At 44.4% G+C, this 20,828-nt stretch overlaps 1 protein-coding gene across 2 annotated transcripts in view; it reads left to right on the top strand.

Moving 5' to 3' along the window:
- Positions 1 to 20,828, top strand: part of TMCC2 (transmembrane and coiled-coil domain family 2) — a 221,586-nt gene that overhangs the window by 179,959 nt on the left and 20,799 nt on the right. For both annotated transcript variants that reach the window (XM_073615816.1, XM_073615815.1), the window contains 2 exons: positions 4,176 to 4,867; positions 11,880 to 12,015. In XM_073615816.1, coding sequence (XP_073471917.1) covers positions 4,176 to 4,867; positions 11,880 to 12,015 — 828 coding nt within the window. The remainder of the gene's footprint in view (positions 1 to 4,175; positions 4,868 to 11,879; positions 12,016 to 20,828) is intronic.

Raw genomic sequence — 20,828 nt, 5'->3', positions numbered from 1 at the left:
CCACATACATCACAGTTTGATACAAGTTTCTTATGTAGTAGTAACATCAACAAATTATTTTCGATACCAAGCTAATTATGGTTGCAAAGCACTTTTTAAAGGTCAGCAGTGAGCCGATTCTAATAGCTAGTAGTCTTTCAAATGAGTAGTGAGTCTGGATGGTGGTTTTGACCTCGGACAGGTTGGGTGCCATTTTTCCCCTCCAGTGTCTTGTGATGGTAACTCTGGCTACTAGTAAGATGCTGGAGACTATCCTTCGATAAACAGGAGGAAATTTATCGATGCCAAAGTTTAGAATTGTCAAAGACGGTTCTGGCGTAGTGAGAATTCCAGAGACACTGGAGGGGAGTTGGGACACAGGCCACCAGAAGCTACAAGTCCAGAAGATGTGGAGTAGATTGCCAACACCACTACATACTTGCCCGCATAAATAGAATCCGCCAGAAGAGAATTGGGCAATGATAAGTGATAAGGGGTGAGGTAACACCAGGTAGTTTTTTTTTTGTGGGAGTTCTCAATGGTTAACACAGTGGGATATGGCATATGCATAGCGAAATGCCATGGTCCACTGGGAGGTAGTATATGAGGCATGAAGGTCTTCTTCGCACGATTGTATAGGGGGTTGTAGAAAAATAGAATTTTTAAAACAGCTGACCTGTAAAATCCTTTTCTTGGGAGTACATCACGGGACACAGAGCCTTTGATAATTACTAAGTGGGTTAGATAGTCACCATCAGGTGATTGGACACTGGCAACCCTAATTACAAGGCGAGTTCCTCCCCTATATAACCCCTCCCATGTGGAGAGTACCTCAGTTTTGTAGCAAAGCAATAAGTAGCCCAACGAATAATTCTGAAGAGGGGCGGGAGCTCTGTGTCCCGTGATGTACTCCCAAGAAAAGGATTTTACAGGTAAGCTGTTTTAAAAATCCTATTTTCTTTTCATACATCACGGGACACAGAGCATTTGATAATTACTAAGTGGGATGTCCCAGAGAAATGCCCAAATTTGAGGGGAGGGAGGCACAGATCAGAAACATAGACCGCCATCGGACGTGAGGACCTATACTGCTGCCTGCAGCACACTGCGCCCCAAGACAGCATCCTCATGCCTTCTTACATCCACCTGATAGAATCTAGTGAATGTATGGACCGAAGACCAAGTTGCAGCCTTACAGATCTGAGCCATAGAGGCCTGGTGATGCACTGCCCAAGAAGCACTAACTGCTCTAGTCGAGTGCGCTTTAACCTCAAAAGGAGGAATTTTCTTCTTTAAACCATAAGCCTGAATAATAATCTGTTGAATCCATCTAGAGATAGTGGACTTCGACACTGCTTGGCCCTTTTTGGGGCCTTCTGGCAGTATAAATTGACAATCAGTCTTTCGTATCTGAGCCGTTGCCTGCAGATAGATTTTGACTGCTCTTACAACATCTAAAGAGTTTAACAACTTCTCTGCGGACTGTGGATCTGGAAAAAAGGACGGTAGGACCACATCTTGATTCAGATGGAATCCTGAAACCACTTTAGCCAAAAGGGTCGGGTGAGGACGCAACACCACCCTGTCTTCGTGAAAGATCAAACATGGCTCCTTACATGGAAGAGCTGATAATTCCGATACCCTCCTAGCTGAGGATATGGCTACAAGAAAAAGCTATTTCTTTGTTAAAGAACCAAAGGAGCATGGTGCAATGTTTCAAAAGGTTGTTTCTGTGAAACAGACACAACCGAATTTAAATCCCACGGGCACACGGGAGGCTTAACCTGCGGATTCAAGCGCAGTGTCCCTTGAACAAAGGCCTGGATCAGGGAATGAGAGGCAAGCGGTCTTTGTAAAAATACCGAAGAGGCCGACATCTGGCCCTTGAGTGCTCAAGGCCAGCCTAATTTCTACGCCTAACTGAAGAAAGGCAAGAATCCTGCTAATGGCATACCTTCTAGGATGCCACCCCCCTAGATTCACACCAGGAAACATATGCCTTCCAGATTCTGTAATAGATGAGCCTGAAGGCCGGTTTCCTAGCATTAACCAGAGTGGATAGGACTGGACACCATGCATGATTACAGGTAGACTAAAAAAATATAGGTTCCTAGTTTGTACTGAATAGTTTTGAAGAAAACTTTGGACATTATATTACTATCTGGTTATGTTGTTAACCCCCCTTTTTGTTTAGCCCTTTCCCCCTCGCCCTTCCTTAAAGACTCTCGGGGCAAATCTTTCATGTGCTTCGTATTTTGATATCTGTCAATGTTTTCTGATAGCAGAGCAATCTGCTCTAACACACTGGTATGTTAAGCCTGGTACACACTACAGTTTTTTTTTTAAACTGACAGCTCCGGTCGGGAGCCACTCTATTAACCAAGGTTAGTCCAGCGATCTGCCCCGCTGAGCTGTTGTGTTCTGACAGGGGGACGGCTAGAGCACTTCGATCAGCCCTCTCTGCCATTGGCTGAAATCACTGATCGGGAGCTGGTCGGCTGCTGGTTTTCCAGCATGCACGTCCGATAGGAACCGGCCGAACAGACTGACATACACACAGGCAGAATGTCAGCCGGTATTTTTTGTACCAGCAAATTTCTCCCAACATTCTGCCCATGTGTATGGAGCTTTACTGTAGTTGTGAACTAATGCTGGCCATACAGTATACGAAAAATCAGCCGAACCCATTTTTGAAAAACGAACGTTCGATAGTGAGTGCAAACGATGGTGTCATCATGTAATGACGAAAAATGGTTCAGTGGACATAAATAAATACATTTTTTGTTCGTTTTTTTACAAATACCTAGTGCTGACAGTTCGGACAGGAAACACATTAACCTTTCAATTTATCGTTCATTCGGCAGAAAGTTTCTAAAATTGTCCTTCGTTTTTTCGGCTCAAAAACGTCCAAACGATTATCGATTTTGTGCCCATTAACTGGCCGTAAAACGAACGAACAGTCCAAATGACCGAATTTCGTCCGATTTTTCGTATAGTGTATGGCCAGCATTACTCCTGAAGGTCTTGTGTTTATCCTCCCCATGGCGTATCTTCTATTTCTTTGTATTGTAACGTATTCCGTAACAGATTTCTCTCTTTTATAAAATGTAATAAAAATGATTGAAATAGAATAGTTTCGTTTTTTTTGCAAACTATTTGAGTATAAAGGTTTAAGATGATTTTAATCAACTTATTTTACAAACACATGCTGAACAGAGTGGAAATAGTCCATGCCACACACTTCAGGTGCCATATAAATTACATTTACCGCTGCTATAGTGTGTGATAATACAATGATAGAAAGAAGGTTCATGTGTGATAACGTGTGAAAATTTTCACCAGTGTGTTAGTAGCATCTACAGGTTTCCCATGATGTGATGTTAACACCCAATTCTTATCAAGTCTTCATTCTCAAAGTTAGATGTTAACACAGCTTTATCTTCTCTCACTATAAGAAGTGCCAGTATTGCTTAGGGGCTGCTGGATTTAAACACCTTTTGCAAAATAAATAAATAAATGCACCCATTTTGCAAAAATGTGTATACTTTTTTGCATTTAAGCCTGCAAAGTATTGCAACTGCGATCAGTGGATCGCAGGTGTGATGCTATGGCTCCTGTAGATTCTTCTTCCAGTCCCTAGTCCGTACTTCAGCTATGGAGCTTGAGGAAGTATTTAGAGGACTTCAATTGTGGTGACGCCACTGCACCTGTACTCCTTTGAGAACTACAGTCCCTCTGCTGCTATAGAAGATGGGACATGTAACTTTTTCATTCACAGATTCCTGTTAATGAATGATGCAGCTGTTCACAACTGTGCCAATTTGAAATATGACAGGGGCCAGCAGGGAAAAGAACCTTGTCAGTTTGGGGGGGCTGGTTTAGGGGTGGGGGTTGTGCACTCTGACCATGTTTCATATTACATTAAATATTGATGTACCATGAAACATGGTCTGAAAAGTGGAGTTAGCTTTTAAAAAGATACTTTTAAAAAAAAATCAGTCTGTGTAATATGCAAAAATCAATAGTATCCTCAAATCCCTTAATCTTGATATATTTGGGGCTCGTATATGTAAAATGTAATATGCACCATATCTATTAATGATTTTATAATTCAGAAGTGGATGAACATTGAAACGCTAATATAAAAGATAGTGTTTTTCTTATATTTTGTATTTCTTTTTTTCCAACTGCACTAGGTGTTTGAGAAGAAGAACCAGAAATCTGCACAAACAATTGCCCAGTTACACAAAAAATTGGAACATTATCATAAGAAACTGAAGGAGATTGAACAAAATGGTATATCACGACAGCCAAAAGATGTCTTGAGGGATATGCAGCAAGGACTAAAAGATGTGGGAGCCAACGTGCGGGCAGGCATTAGTGGCTTTGGTGGAGGCGTAGTCGAAGGTGTTAAGGGTGGGCTTTCTGGCCTTTCACAGGTTACGCACACAGCAGTGGTGTCAAAGCCCAGAGAGTTTGCTAGCCTTATTCGCAACAAATTTGGCAGTGCTGACAACATCCCCCATCTAAAAGATGGCATAGAAGAAGACAGTGAGACACAAGGGGGTGCAAGAGCACTGAGTGGCAGTGCAACTTTGGCACCAAGTCCCAAGTATGGGAGTGATGATGAATGCTCTAGTGCTACCTCAGGCTCAGCTGGAGGAGGAAGTAATTCTGGGGCTGGACCTGCAGGACCTGGTAGCCCAAGATCTAACACTCTAGATGGACATCACCATGGGCACCATGGGGGCTTTGATGCCATTCTTGAGGAACTCTGTGAAATCAAGGATGGGCAGAGTCATCTTGAGGATTCAATAGATGACCTAAAATCACAACTGCAACGAGACTACAGCTACATGACACAGTGTCTCCAAGAAGAGCGCTACAGGTTAGTGTTGTAAATTAAGCATATATTTTAGCTGGCAATGTATGATGCAAATTTTACAACTACAATAATATGCCAGCTCCCTGTAATGCATGAAAGCATTTAAATTGATGTGTACCAAACTGCTTTCACAAATTGTTTAGAACATCATAGCAAATAATCAGATTCTAGATTTGTAGACCTTGCTCTACAATTGAGCTACACACACTCATAACACTAAATCTGTGCACTAAGCATCTTATCTTTAGTTTTATCTCTGTCTTATATTACTGTCTGTAGCACCAACTATTTATGCAGATAGATGCTTTGCATCTGTTTGCATTTAAGTATATTGCCAAAAGGGAAAAATCTAATTGAAATTAAACTGAGGGGGAGCTTTTCACTTACAGCTACAGTCGTGCGAAAAAATAAACTCAAACTTTGCAAATTGTTGAGTTTTTCAATATATTTGAACAGTCAAACATTAGCTTTTCATTTAAACAGTGCCTACAGATAAATGTGCTGTATACTTGAACAAATGACACGTATAATTAACATACGGTATTTACTCTCATTATCTTATTGAACATAACGTATGTTTTTGTTTTGTCAGTAAAATCTGTTTCTTGATAAATAATACAGGGCACAGGATCATAAGTCTTTAAAGTGAAATTAAACACACTGGTTGATTTACATTATCTATTCTCTTTATGTATATGGATGATGGCACTGTATGTATTTTATTAAACAAAAATCGAAGTACTTTTTTTCATAATTGATATACAGCTCACATGCGACCCAGCTCTTTCCCAGCACATCGGCATTTTTGTGCAAAAACATGGTGTGGGCTGACTAGGGTGGAGGTTCTGTTAATCACAGCCTGCTTCACACCCCTCCAGCCTGTCTATGGTTTGTATGTGAAGTATGTGTAGGGAAGTGAAGCCTCTATCAATCAACATGTAATATCGCCCCCCCACATTGTGCTTAGCTGTTTAGTGGGCATGGGGGAGGAGTGAGGGAGTGGGCTGTCATTTATTTGGACTATATATGCCCACATGTGTGACTCTATAGCCCTGGTGCCCAACACGTGGCCCACCGCCCATTTGTGTGCAACCCTCAGGCTATTGGACACAAGAAAGCGCAGCGGGGAGCCAGGTGCTGAAACTCGCTTTGTGTCCCAGCACCTGGCACTGAATGGGAAAGACTGTACTGTGGGCAGAGTTATCTTTGCCCACAGGACAAGCAAAATCCCAGCCTGGGGAGAGTGCTGTGGGAGTGTGTGATGGGGGTTAACTTTCACTGCCAGTGCACAATACAGAGGAAGAAGGGGGGTTAACTTTCACTGTCAGTCCACAATATAGAGGAAGGAGAGGGGTTAATTTTCACTGCCAGTCCACAATGCAGTCAGAGGAGGGGGGTTAACTTTCACTGCCAGTCCACAATACAGGGGGAGAAGATAGTTAACTTTCACTGACAATGTACAATGCCTGGGGAGGAGAGTGGTTAAATATCACTGTCACTGGCCACCAATGCAAGGAGGGTTAAATTACACTGCTACTGACCAACAATGTGGGAGTTTTGATTGTACTGCCACCAGGAGCGATATTGTTGCACTCACTGACACCAGTGTTGGGTGTTATTATTGCACTCACTGACACCAATGTTGAGAACTATTATTGCATCCACTGACACCAATGCTGGGGGTTTTTGTACTCCAACTTCAGTGTGTATTGTGATACACTTAAAAAAATGCAACATTGGAGTTTTGGGTAACAGGGAGTATGTTGTAAGCGCAAGGGCAGAGTCTCAATGGGGGACAACTATTAAATGCAAATGCAAGTAAATAGTTAATAAAGTGAACTAAATGTCCAAGAAGTCCAAACACTAGGAGAGGAGAAGCGCCACTAAAGTCCCATACACACAGGCAGAATGTCGGGAGACATGTACAAAAAATACCGGCTGACATCCTGCCCATATGTATGTCGGTCTGTCGGACATGCATGCTGGAAAACCAGCAGCTGACCTGCTCCCTAACCATGCTCTCCCTAACCACACCTGTCAGAACACAATAGCTCAGTGGGGGAGATCGCTGGACTAACCTTGCATAGTTAGTACAGCGGCTCCCGACTGGAGTTGTCAGTTTTTTTTTTCCGTGCAACTGTAGTGTGTACCAGTCTTAAATGTAGTTGGACTGGTAATATTTAATTGAACCCCCCTAAGGGACTACTCACAGGATAACAGTAAAAACAAGCTCATCATAGGTGGAGGTCCGGGAAGCCAGATGGAGGATAAGTCCACGCAGCTGCCGGGTGGATCACTGTGTGTGCCCCGGGATGAGGAGGAGGAAGCCGACCGGTGTCTCTCTCAGCCTCGGTGGATAGCAGTGCGGACCACAGCGCAGAGAGTGGCGTGGACGCGGGAGGACGTCAGCAGGATCAGGATGCAATGCAAAAGAGTTTTGGGCACTGAGATACAAAAATGCGCTGCTATTGTGAGGTCCTCTGGAGGTGACAGGGGATACACTTGAGGCCTTCGTTAATTTTACGGTTAACCATCACTACTCTATAATCATTGGGCTGCACAGATAAGATAAAATAGGAAATGAACAGCGTAGAAGGGAACTGAAGCATGCAGAGACTGAAAATCAGGGTGCTGGACTGGCCTTTGGGACAGAAGAGATGAACGATCCAGAAGGGCCCACAGAGCGTCTTTCAGGAATATGAGTATGTCTAAGTTCCACATCCTCCTGGACCAGTTTGGTGTGATAAGAATCATTGGAGTGTCCTCCAACTCGATCCTGCAGTGCAGACAAGGGAGAGGCAGAAAGCCATAGATAAGGTGGTCCCGATCCATAGAGTCACCAGAGCATTCACTGTGAAGCCCCGAGGGGCCCTGGACTTTGTGACAAATCTATTCAGTTTGTTGAATCTGGATGCCAGAAGATCCACTTCTAACCTCCCTCACCTGCTTAGAACACCTCTAGATGGAGAGCCCATTCCCCGTATCCACATGCTGACAACTAAGAAAGGTCTACCTTCAAATCTTCCATGCCTGGGATGTGGATGGCAGACAGGGTCAGAACATGCAGGTCTGTCCAAGGGAGAATCAAGTCTGCCTCCCTTTGAGCAGCACGACTTATGATACCCTCTTGATAGTTGATGTAGACCATGGCCATAGCATTGTCCAACAGGATTCTTGTTGGGAGATCCCATAACTCAGGGGTTCAACATTGAAGACACAACTAAATCACCTCGAGTTCCAGGATGTTGATGGGCACCAGGAGGGCATACAGGACACCTTCCCAGCAGGAAGCCGCCTGAAGTGACAGGAACCACCCATGTGTGTCAGCACTCTGGGAATTCCTGTCGTTGAGGCAGCTTCCAGTTGTATTTAAATTACTACACCATGGTGGTCTTTGCACCTATTTCTTTCCTTTCTTGTGTGCATTACAGACAGAGCATCCCCTCCCGGCTTATGTTCTGCAGCATCCACTAAGTTTATTGAGTCCTCCCCTGTTTAGTCTTGGCTACCCACTCAGTGTTTAACCATTGAGTTATCAATTTTAGTTAATTTTCAGTTGTCCCATCTTTTTGCATTTTAGTTTAACCCTTGGGGCGTTTTGGATTAGTGTTAATCACCATACATCCCTGACTAGGGCCCATTTACCTTTTTTGGACCTGTTAACATATTCAGGTGCTGTATAGTTGAGCATACATACATACATACATACAGAGAAACCAAAACAAATAAACTCAGAAATGTAGTTATGTGTAATAAAATTGAATGACACAGGGAAAAAGTATTGAACTCATGAAGAAAGGGAGGTGCAAAAAGGTATGGAAAGCCAAGACACCAGCTGAAATCTATCAGTAATTAGAAAGCAATCCTGCCCCTTGTCAGCTGGTTGAGTCTCAACTGATGGCCTATAAAAAGGCCATGGCGGCAGAGCTCCCCCGCTCCATGCCTCAAAGCACCTCCCCTATGTTGAGGGCATGTGGCCTGGTATGGTTCACCCCTCCCCCTCTTTCCTGGATAAGGGTCTGGTATGGATTTTGGGGGGCCCCATGCCAACCTTTAAAAACAAACTCTATACCAGACCCGAAAAGGCCTGGTATGGATTGGGGGGACCCCATGCCATTTTTTACACAATCCCCCCCAGTCACATTTGGCACCTTACTGGGGGAGGGGGGACCTGGTTTTGACAGGTACCTTTTCCCACTTCCTGCTGATTTCGCTGTGGCAAAGTCACCCGGAAGTTCACCCCCCTCCTCCTTCCCCTCCTTCCGCCGGGCCATTCACAAAGCACAGCGCGCTTCATGCAAGCACAGTAGGGAGCCGGCTGTGAAGCCACAAGGCTTCACTGCCGGTTTCCTTTACAAGAAAGGGCGGTGGCAGCACCCGAGATCCGATTGAAAAATCAGCTGAGGTGAAGACACCGCTGGATCCAGGGACAGGTAAATGTCCTAATATTAAAAGTCAGCAGCTACAGTATTTGTAGCTGCTGACTTACTTTTTTCTGATGGAGCCTGGAGCTCCTCTTTAACAAATGACCAAGCATTCTCCTTTTATTTGTAACATCTCACAGAACAGACCAAAGGTTAAACAATGGGTAAACAAATGCAAATCAACTCAGTGCCCTTACAGTGAGCCAGATTTGGAAAGTGTACTGGATTAGATAAAGCAGAGTAGGATCTTCCAGAGGCTTGTTGAGCAGATGGGGGAGTATATGATAGAAGGCAAACATGTTCTTTTTCATTGCCTCTCTTCCGGGCTGGTGTTGGGGGTATAGGTCAACCTGCATAAACACAGGGACCAGGCACATTTACTACCCACCAGGGCAGTGACTGACCAAATGTGCCAGCAACACAGTACACTGGATAAGAGGCACCACCTGCAGCCTTACCCACACCTTAGCCGGATCAGCGCTGCTCATGCCTTACCTTACATACTCCTCAATCGACAGTGTGTTCAGGATGAAAGGATCCTCTCCAGCTCCTGCATATTTGTCAGATCACGAGCTGAAGGATAGTGGGATATCATCAAAAATCCCCAAACAGCAAACCACCTCTTAAGCATTACCTGTAAACCACCAAAAGGTAATATCACCTGGGGTACAACCTCTATTCAGAATTACAGCTGAGATAGCATCCTCCATTGCCCACCAAAACCGGGACACTTCCCTTACCTTTATGTTCAAATACTACATATCAGGGCAACAGAAGACAAGAAATTCCATGAGCCTATATTATATACTGTATCTGGTCAGAGATTCTGTCTTTCACATTCTGCAGCTCCCTTTCTGGATACACCAATGCCCTATCATGGCACATCCATTTCTGGATGTGCTTCTTTGGGCACTAAAAGGCTGTTGAAGTCTGGAAATACTTTTCCTCTGCACATGCAAATTAACTGTGCTTTGCATGAGCATTGGCCAAATTAATAAAAACCTATGGGAAAAATGGTCTGTCCCAGTGATGGATCCGGCCTTTTTTTTTCTCAAGAAGCATCCCACTGTCCCTGCTGAGGGTGTTCCCTTCTTTAAGGGTTATGTTGATAGACACTATGACACCCTATTGAATTCAACCTTTGCTCTTGCTGGTCCTGCCTTACAACCAGCTATTGTGGGTATGTTCATTTGTCAAACTGTTGCTAACTGGACTGGGCAAAAAAAAAGAACAGGATCTTGCCTTTGGGGACCCTGTTCTGCTGGAACTGTTGCAGCTGTATGTGTTTCTTTGGCTTTTCAGCATCAAGCATGCATTTTGCATGTTTTCAAGGCCACCACCTGGTCTTCTGTTACTCCTTTTTCAGTGTTTTACTGGGTTGATGTTCAGGCCTCTGCTGATGCAAGTTTCAAGAGCAAGATTCTTCAAGCTTTCATCTGTGTTTAGAGTCTGTTGATCTTTCCTTTTCTTGGTGTGTTTGCTGCTGTTTGACATGTTGTTGCCCACCCCTCAGTGTCCTGTATTGTACAATTATGGTAATGGAAATTTTGACTTACAAGTAAATACAACATCTTGGAGTTCAGTACAGGGGACAGGTTCCTTCCCCTTGGTCCTCTGTCTCACCATCTTGCTTGCTAATAAACTGGGGTCCCGGGAGTGTACGGGGTTTATATTAGGGTGCACTGGAAGTGTTCCCAGCAAAGCTTTTGCCAGTGTCCAATCACCTGAAGATAGCAGCATATAACCCCATGGTCTACAACATTCTGTCCTATAATTTACTGTGAAGTCAAAATTCCCATTCCTAACAAAATGTATTTTTTGGTAAGATTCTATATATTAATGGTATTTGTAATAGTAATTAGTATACAGTGGCGGCTGGTGAAGTTTTAGGATGGGGGGGTGCCAGACCCCGCCCTTCCTTTTTGACCCCTCCCACTTGGTAAAAATGGGCGTGGTTTCAGTGAAATAGTGGGCGTGGCTCTAAGGTGGTGTGGTTAGCGTCTGAGATGAACGAGGGATGGAGGGAGAGGGAGAGAGGGACAGCAGGCCCAGATCCTACACAACAATAGAAATATGTGTATTCTAGAAAGTTTAACAATCAGCAGATAAAGATACTCCAAACACCTGGTGTTAGCACTTCAATCATCCCGGTACCATGGTTGTTATGGTGTCAGGATGATTGAAGCTCATTATTTCTATTATTACATTGTAATATAAAATTAAATCATTCAACTCACCATAATGCAGAATCAGTGGGAGCCCTGAGTGTGTCACTAGCCACGTCGCTTACAACCAGATGCCATCAGGCGTCCCCAGCAGTCTGTCCTTACAAAATGCAGCCTCTGTCACATCAAATGCAGCCTCTGTCACATCAAATGCAGCCTCTGTCTCCCCAAATGCAGCCTCTGTCTCCCCAAATGCAGCCTCTGTCTCCCCAAATGCAGCCTCTGTCTCCCCAAATGCAGCCTCTGTCCCCCCCAAATGCAGCCTCTGTCCCCCCCAAATGCAGCCACTGTTAGTATGTATTTTATTTTTAAATAAAATTAATATTTTATATGCATGGTAATTTCTGATTATTACTCTATTCGCAGGTATGAGCGTTTGGAAGAGCAGCTTAATGATTTAACCGAACTACATCAGAACGAGATGACTCTGCTTAAACAGGAGCTAGCCAGCATGGAGGAGAAAGTTGCTTATCAGTCGTATGAACGTGCCAGAGATATTCAGGTAAAAAAAGGTCTAAGAATAAGAAATGTCTTAACACTTATGCACTCTTTTTGCTACACTGAGCAAAATTATAAACGCAATACTTTTGTGTTTGCCCCTATTTATCATGAGCTGAACTTAAAGATCTACGACTTTTTTTATGTACACAAAAGGCCTATTTCAAATGTTCACAAATCTGTCTAAATCTGTGTTAGTGAGCACTTCTCCTTTGCCGAGATAATCCATCCACCTCACAGGTGAGGCATCAAGATGCTAATTAGACAGCATGATTATTGCACATGTGTCTTAGGCTGGCCGCAATAAAAGGCCACTCTACAATGTACAGTTTTACTGTATTGGGGGGGGGGGGGGAGGGGTCAGAAAAACAGTCAGTATCTGGTGTGACCACCATTTGCCTCACGCAGTGCAGCACATCACCTTCGCATAGAGTTGATCAGGTTGTTGATTGTGGCCTGTGGAATGTTGGTCCATTCGTCTTCAGTGGCTGTGCGAAGTTGCTGGATATTGGCAGGAACTGGAACACGCTGTCGTATACACCGATCCAGAGCATCCCAAACATGCTCAATGGGTGACATGTTTTCAGCTTCCAAGAATTATGTACAGATCCTTGCAACATGGGGTCGTGCACTATCATGCTGAAACATGAGATGATGGTCGTGGATGAATGGCACAGCAATTGGCCTCAGGATCTCGTCATGGTATCTCTGTGCATTCAAAATGCCTTCAATAAAATGCATTTGTGTTCATTGTCCATAGCATACACCTGTCCATACCATAACCCCACTGCGGGCCACTCGATCCACAACATTGACATCAGCAAACCGCTCACCCACACGACACCATACATGCTGTCTGCCATCTGCTCTGTACAGTGAAAACCAGGATTCATCTGTGAAGAGAACACCTCTCCAAAGTGCCAGATGTCATCGAATGTGAGCATTTGCCCACTCAAGTCTGTTACGACGACAAACTGCAGTCAGGTCGAGACCCCGATGAGGAGGACGAGCATGCAGAAGAGCTCCCTGAGACGGTTTCTGACAGTTTGCGCAGAAATTCTTTGGTTATGCAAACCGATTGCTGCAGCAGCTGTCCGGGTGGCTGGTCTCAGACGATCTTGGAGGTGAAGATGCTGGATGTGGAGGTCCTGGGCTGGTGTGGTCTGCTGTTGTGAGGCTGGTTGGATGTACTGCCAAATTCTCTGAAACGCCTTTGGAGACAGCTTATGGTAGAGAAATGAACATTCAATTCAAGGGCAACAGCTCTGGTGGATATTCCTGCTGTCAGCATGCCAATTGCACGCTCCCTTAAAACTTGCGACATCTGTGACATTGTGCTGTGTGATAAAACTGCACATTTTAGAGTGGCCTTTTATTGTGGCCAGCCTAAGGCACACCTGTGCAATAATCATATTAAATCAGCATCTTGATATGCCACACCTGTGAGGTGGATGGATTATCTCAGTAAAGGAGAAGTGCTCACTAAGGGTTTACACTACAACGACTTGGGATCCGACTTGTCAGCCCTCAAGTCGCCCCAAGTCGCTTGACATTGGGAATTGCATTATAGTCAATGGGAGCCATCTTAATGTACACTACTGAAGTGGCTCCGACTTCAGAAAAGGTTCCTGTACTACTTCAAGGCGACTTCTAGGCGACCTGTAGCCATAGAATTCAATGGAAGTCGCCTCCAAGTTGGATCCTCATCTATAGTGAAGCGACTTTACAGGAAAAAGAAGATTATGAGGGGGAACTCCACGCCAAATTTTAAATAAAACAGCATGGGTTCCCCCTCCAGGGGCATACCAGGCCCTTAGGTCTGGTATGGATTTTAAGAGGACCCCCCCATGCCGAAAAAATGGCGTGGGGATCCCCCCAAAATCCATACCAGACCCTTATCCGAGCACGCAGCCCAGCTGGTCAGCAAAGGGGGTGGGGACGAGCGAGCACCCCCCCCCGAACTGTACCAGGCCGCATGCCCTCAACATGGGGGGTGGGTGCTTTGGGGAAGGGGGGCGTCCTGCGACCCCCCCACCCCAAAGCACCTTGTCCCCATGTTGATGAGGACAAGGGCCTCTTCCTGACAACCCTGGCCATTGGTTGTCGGGGTCTGCGGGCGGGGGGCTTATCGTAATCCAGGAGCCCCCTTTAATAAGGGGGCCCCCCACCCTATGTGAATGAGTATGGGGTACATCGTACCCCTACCCATTCACCTGGGGGTAAAAAGTGTCAATAAAAAAACACTACACGGGTTTTTTAAAGTAATTTATTAGGCAGCTCCGGGGGTCTTCTTCCGACTTCTCTGCTCTCTCCGGCCTCTTCTCCCGCTCTCCAGCCTCTTCTTCCGGTGTCCGGTTCTTCTCCTGCTCTCCAGTTCTTCTGCCTGGCTCCTCCGCTATCTTCTACTCTTTTGCCACTCTCTTGCTAGCGGTGGCCCTGTCTTCGCCATCGTCTTCTTCCGTCTTCTTTTCTTCCAATGTTGATACGATGCTCTCTCCCACTGTAGTGCTGTGTACGCGGTGCGCATTGACTTATATAAGCATGGGGCGTGGTCACCGGGTGATGACTCCCGGTGACCCTGCCCCTTATGATGTCACAGTCCCAGGGCATGATGGGACTGTGATGTCATAAGGGGCGGGGTCACCAGGTGACCCCGCCCCATGCTCAGCTTATTTTATGCATTTGTCTTATTCACCTCTAACTTTTTTGGAATGCTTTTTAATCTTTATTTTTCCATGGGGACACAGTCAGTCTTTTACAGTGTGAGTAAAGCTTCCTCCTCTAGTAGGTTGGAAACTAGGCAAAACATTTAGCCCATATAGTGTCTCTACCACAGCATGTACTAAGCAATTTAAGTTTGGCTTAGTGACCTGAGGCGGTAGGATGTTTCTACCAAGGTATGCTGGCTCAGTGTTGTAAGACTGGGTTCTGTTTTCATCTGTATACCTGTTGGGCGGGCTTTGGGGACAGTACCCTGCATTTTTTTAATCCAAGCACTGTTTTCCCTTTTTTGAACTTTATAGGAATGTTACAAATTGACATTTCATTTGTTTCTATGTACTGTAGCTCAGCTGCGGAGTGGTGCAGAAAAATGCAGACATGTTGCAGTTTGTTACATCGCTCTGCCCTGCATATGACAGCTGTGTTGAAAAGTGAGTAGAGCACACAGAATTATTTTCTGTGTGCCTTTGCAAAGCGCTGCATTTTTTTTTTTGAGCAGCAAAAAATCCAGCTCTCTGCAGAAGTAGAAACCTGCCCTAAAGCTGATGAAGTTCAAACTATTGATCTATTATTCGCACCATGTGATTCTCTACACATTTTCGACTGATTTGAACACCAAGTAACAGCTCTCACATAAGTTCACATTCTTGAAGTGGAAAACTGTAAGGATTGAGGAAGGATTCAGGAGTGCATCACAAGCCGGGTTCAGGAGTTCAGGAGTGCCTTATGCATCAGTTGCAGAGTTCAGGAGTGTGTTATGCACAGAGTGCAGGGTTTAGGGGTGCATTACGCACAGAATGCAGGTTTCAGGAGTGCGCTGTGAAGAGAAGTTGAGGAAAATGGCGCTGTGTTTAAATGGTTATAATAAGCAGTGTTTAAATGGTTATGAAATTGAGAATGTGTGAACATACTACACATGATCATGCAATTTCTAAGCAAAAAACACAAATATGAGGCTAGGTACCAAAAACATGCGTGAAAGTAACTAGAGCCTGCAATTTATCAACCAGTTAAGCATGAACTAGCATATGTGTAAAGGTAAAAATAAATATAAATAAAAACACTCAAGATGAACGTGCAATCCCTGTGTATTATATAAATGTGATAGTAAGTGCTGTGTATTACAAAAAATAAAATAGATATACGGTAACCATACTAATTCCAAAAATCTAAAGTTTTGTGCCACGTTTCTGAAAAAGTGATCAGTAAATCCTGAACCTCCGTGTTAACATATATTAAGCTGCAGTGGGACTCGTGTAATGTATATACAGAATCTATACAAGCAAATGTGTGTACAATTAGGCAGTTACTGGTAAAGCTCTTGCATATAAAAAATATATCTATAAAATATAATAAAGTCTCTGTGAGAAACAACCACACAGGACGAGAGTCTCTGTGAAGAAACAGAAGTTCTATAGAAACCAGGGTCCGGCCAATGTGCAGTTATAGATGCCAGAAACAAGAAACGGTGACTTCCGTGCTCATATCAGCTGGTGACTTCAAGTGCTCCCCCCCGTGCTCCCCCACTAACCAGAATCAATCAACCCCTCAGGGGTATTGGGCGAAGAGTGGGTGTCTTGGGATGGATGTCTTTGTAGATGTCCTGCTTGCGTTCCGCTGCTCCGTGAGATCACTCCAGTGATCCAACTCAAAATTCCAACCAAGCGTTCCAGGACTGGGCTCCTCCACAACTTCCCACCACCAATCCTATCCCTACTGCTTATGGCTGTGACAAGTTAATCCCATTTCATTCCTTGTACACAGGTAGAGAGAGAAGGGAAATCCTTTGTTTAATTCCAAGCGTAATCTGTGATGGAGTGCTTCAATTTGAAATCGGATCATACAGCAGAGGAGAATGTCACATCCCGGGAACACCGGCATTGCAGCCTCTCATTGTCCGATCACCGATCCATCCTCCCCGGATCACACTGTGCCCGTCCTCTCCGCAGTTCTCTAGCCCGGTAACCGAACGCCCCTTCAGGAGTGCGCTGTCCAGGAGTGTAATATGCACAGATTTCAAGGTTCAGAAGTGCATTAAGCATTGAATGCAGGGTTCAGTAGTGTGGTACTCATGAAATGCAGGGTTAAGGAGTGTGCTGCATCCCCACCACTTGTTAGGACTAAGCCACAGATACCATCTAATAGCTTAGGGAAACAGTCAAAAAGGCTAATGTCATAGGTTGATCAAAACTTTTAATACCACTGTCCACATAATTGTCTGTATCAAGGTGTAAGGCAAACTCAAAGCTGAACAGTCAATGGGTCTCAGTATATGTACAATATACAGTGCTTTGAAAAAGTATTCATACTCCTTGAAATTTTCCACATTTTGTCATGTTACAACCAAAAACTTAAAAGTATTTTTATTGGGATTTTATGTAATAGACCAACACAAAATGGCACATAATTGTGAAGTGGAAGGACAATGATAAATGGTTTTCAATTTTTTTTACAAATAAATATCTGAAAAGTGTGGTGTACATTTGTATTCAGCCCCATTTACTGTGATAATCCTAACTAAAACCAATTGCCTTTTAGAAATTACCTAATTAGTAAATAGAGTCCACCTGTGTGTAATTTAATCTCAGTAAAAATACAACTGTCCTGTGAAGCCCTCCAAGGTTTGTTACAGAACTTTCGTGAACAAACAGCATCATGAAGGGCACGGAACACACCAGATAGGTCAGGCATAAAGTTGTGGAGAAGCAGGGTTCAGTATAAAAAAAATATCTCAAGCTTTGAACATCTAACTGAGCTCTGTTCAATCCATCACCTGAAAATGGAAAGAGTATGGCACAACTGCAAACCTACCAAGACATGACTGTCCACCTAAACTGACAGGCCGGGCAAGGAGAGCATTAATCAGAGAAGCAGCCAAGAGGTAACTCTGGAGGAGCTGCAGAGATCCACAGCTGGGAGAATCTGTCCACAGGACAACTATTAGTCGTGCACTCCACAAATGTGGCCTTTATGGAAGAGTGGCAAGAAGAAAGCCATTGTTGAAAGAAAGCCATAAGAAGTTCCGTTTGCAGTTTGTGGAAGCCATGTAAGGGACACGCTATGTGTGGGGGAAAACTAACACTTCACATCACCCTGAACACACCATCCCCACCGTGAAACATGGTGGTAGCAGCATCATGTTATGGGGATGCTTTTCTTTATCAGGGACAGGGAAGCTGGTCAGAGTTGATAGGAAGATGGATGGAGCCAAATACAGGGCAATCTTAGAAGAAAACCTGTTAGAGTCTGCAAAAGACTTGAGACTGGGGCGGAGGTTCACCTTCCAGCAGGACAACGACCCTAAACATACAGACAGAGCTACAATGGAATGGTTTAGATCAAATCATATTCAAGTGTTAGAATGGCTCAGTCAAAGTCTAGACCTAAATCCAATTGAGAATCTGTGGCAAGACTTGAAAATTGCTGTTCACAGACACTCTCCATCCAATCTGACAGAGCTTGAGCTATTTTGCAAAGATGAATGGGCAAAAAATGTCACTCTCTAGATGTCCAAAGCTGGTAGAGACATACCCAAAAAGACTTGCAGCTGTATGTACATAGAAAACCATTTGTAATTTTCCTTTCTATTTCACAATTATGTGCCACTTTGTGTTGGTCTGTCAACATAAAATCCCAGTAAGATACATTTACCATTTTGGTTTTAACATGACAAAATGTGGAAAATTTCAAGGGGTGTGAATACTTTTTCAAGGCACCGTAGGCTCAATAGCACTATCAATTTGACCAAATAGTTAGGTTGAGAGGTGCAAATGGCACTATATGGGTCTAGCTATATTAGAGCAGTCTAGAAAAAATTGGCAGAAGGCTGGTACCATCAGTATTATATACACATACTGGATACCAATCTGACAGAAATGCTGCTATAGATAACAAAAATTGTCTACTGCATTTCTATGCAGGAAAATGGGCTTAATCAGCACACATGAAAGTGCTTAAATAATAATTTTAGTTATACACATGCAATCCCCCACAGTTTACAGCATCATGCCAAATGGTACTGTTGTAAAACAACATCAATTATAGCAATAATTAATAAAATGTGAGATAGGTTATCCCAGATTCATATGAATAATGAAGCACCACTCTTTTTAAAGGCTATTAGATGACAGATTCTATAAATCAAGACTGTATGCAGTTTAGATATGAATATTTGAGTAAACACTCATTCACAAGCGCAAAAGCACTTGTGAATCTCCATGGAGGAATCAAAGCAGATCTACAAATGTCTTGATTCAAATAAATGTGAGGATTGGCATTCAAAACCCAAAAATCGAAAAAATGGAGACTCCTCATCTCCTGCTTCCAGGTAGCTATAAGTTTGATGAGGGAAAGAATCAATTCATGCACATAAATAATGGAAGCTTGATTATGACCAAGCTACAGCTCATATTCCAAACAAGGGGATTATTAGAGGAGAGGTTGGGACTTTATATGAAGCATGTACCAGCAAGCAGGTAGTAAGATGAACATAGAGGAATTTATTGACATAATACCAGAGCACATACGTTACAATCGCACAATGCATACAAGATAAAACAGGTAAGTACATAATGTCATATAATAAACATTCATGATAATATTGTTCATACAGTTGATAGAAAGATGAACAAGGTAAAAAGTTAAATAGAAATAACTCAAAATACCACCTGGAATAAATTCCCTAGTACATCAAGATTTCAAGGTAGGGTAAAGTAGGGTAAAAACCAATAATATCTGCTGGACCTAAGGCCTCACTAGACCTGTGGGGGGGGGTTGGAAAAGATATAGTTGAGGACTGGATAAACAGTTTAAGCACGGCATATGTTGGCTCAACGCGTTTCGTGGCTTCCATGCCACTCATCAGGAGCGAGCCCGTGTAGTATCTGGAAATATATTGGAATAATTACATAATACAATAGGACAAGAGACATTGGTAATGGGGGAGCGTGGTAAACGAGCCCCCAAGGTTACTGTGTGGGAATACTCACTGAGAGACTGTATAGTGACGGTGTAGCGACGGGGCCCCATGAGCCATCCAGGTGACCCCCACCGGGAGCCGAGGTGGGGAGCCCCGCAGAGACGGCAACGAACGCCGACCAGGGCAGGCACAGGAGCCGAGGAAAGTCTGGAGAAAAGTGAATAAGGGTGAAGGTATGTAGGCATGTAAGGAGAAAAGTAAGAGGAAAGGGAGCCCCCAGAAATGGGGTGGAGTGATGGAAAGTGTGGGAGATAGAGAGGAGAAAAACCGTGATGGAGTGAAGTGAGGTGGAGAACCAATTCAACTAAGTGTAGTTACCAAGGTGGGAGAGGTAGTGAGTGTACCTGAAAGTGGTGAGGTCCTAGGAGAGGAAATTGCAAGGTGTGTGATCGCCTGTGTAGAAAACCTCGAGTGCCCGTGCCGCCCCGGAGAGCGTCCAGGTAACGCCGCCGCGAGTGCCGCCCACCAACGTCACGCCGTGTGGCGGGGGGAGGAGCACCGCAAGTCGGACACAGCCGGCAAGACTGCGCGGAAGAACCTCCCCATTGGCCCACGAGGTGGAGTGAACGCTGCGCGTGACGGCACTGCACAGGGGAGGCCGCACGTACAGCGTATTGCGTGACGTCGACGCGCATTGGCCAAGTGTCCACCCCCCCAGGGGGAAGGCCCGGGGGAGGGAGGAGACCCGCAAGGCGCGTCGCGGCTCCCGAGGGGGACAAGGACCAGGCAACAAGGCGGCCCCGCCGAACTACACCACCAACAACAAAGCCCCATCAGGATTATGGGAAGGGTAACAGGGTAGGGAGAAAATAAACAATATAATAGATGACAAGGGATATTAAAGATGGGCTTGGTAGAATGAGAATACTAAGGATAAGACACAGGGGAGGTGTCACTAAGGTCATTGGGGGCAGGGAAGGTAATAGGTTTGGGCACATAGAGCAAGGCACAAGCTTCCATCCCTATGCATAAATACAGGAGAAGGGGGTTTTTGGTATTAGGGACTTTGCGGAAATCATGGCCTGGTAAGGTCACCCATTTCCATCCCTAGGGACTTTAAATGAAACCAAGACCTGGTAAGGTCAAGCGTTTCCATCCCAAATCTATAGCACAAACAA

This window comes from Aquarana catesbeiana, linkage group LG02, assembly GCF_042186555.1.
Source record: "Aquarana catesbeiana isolate 2022-GZ linkage group LG02, ASM4218655v1, whole genome shotgun sequence".
In the NCBI taxonomy this organism is placed as follows: domain Eukaryota; kingdom Metazoa; phylum Chordata; class Amphibia; order Anura; family Ranidae; genus Aquarana; species Aquarana catesbeiana.
Note: the sequence above shows the minus strand (reverse complement) of the source record. Positions and strands in the feature narration are given on the sequence as shown.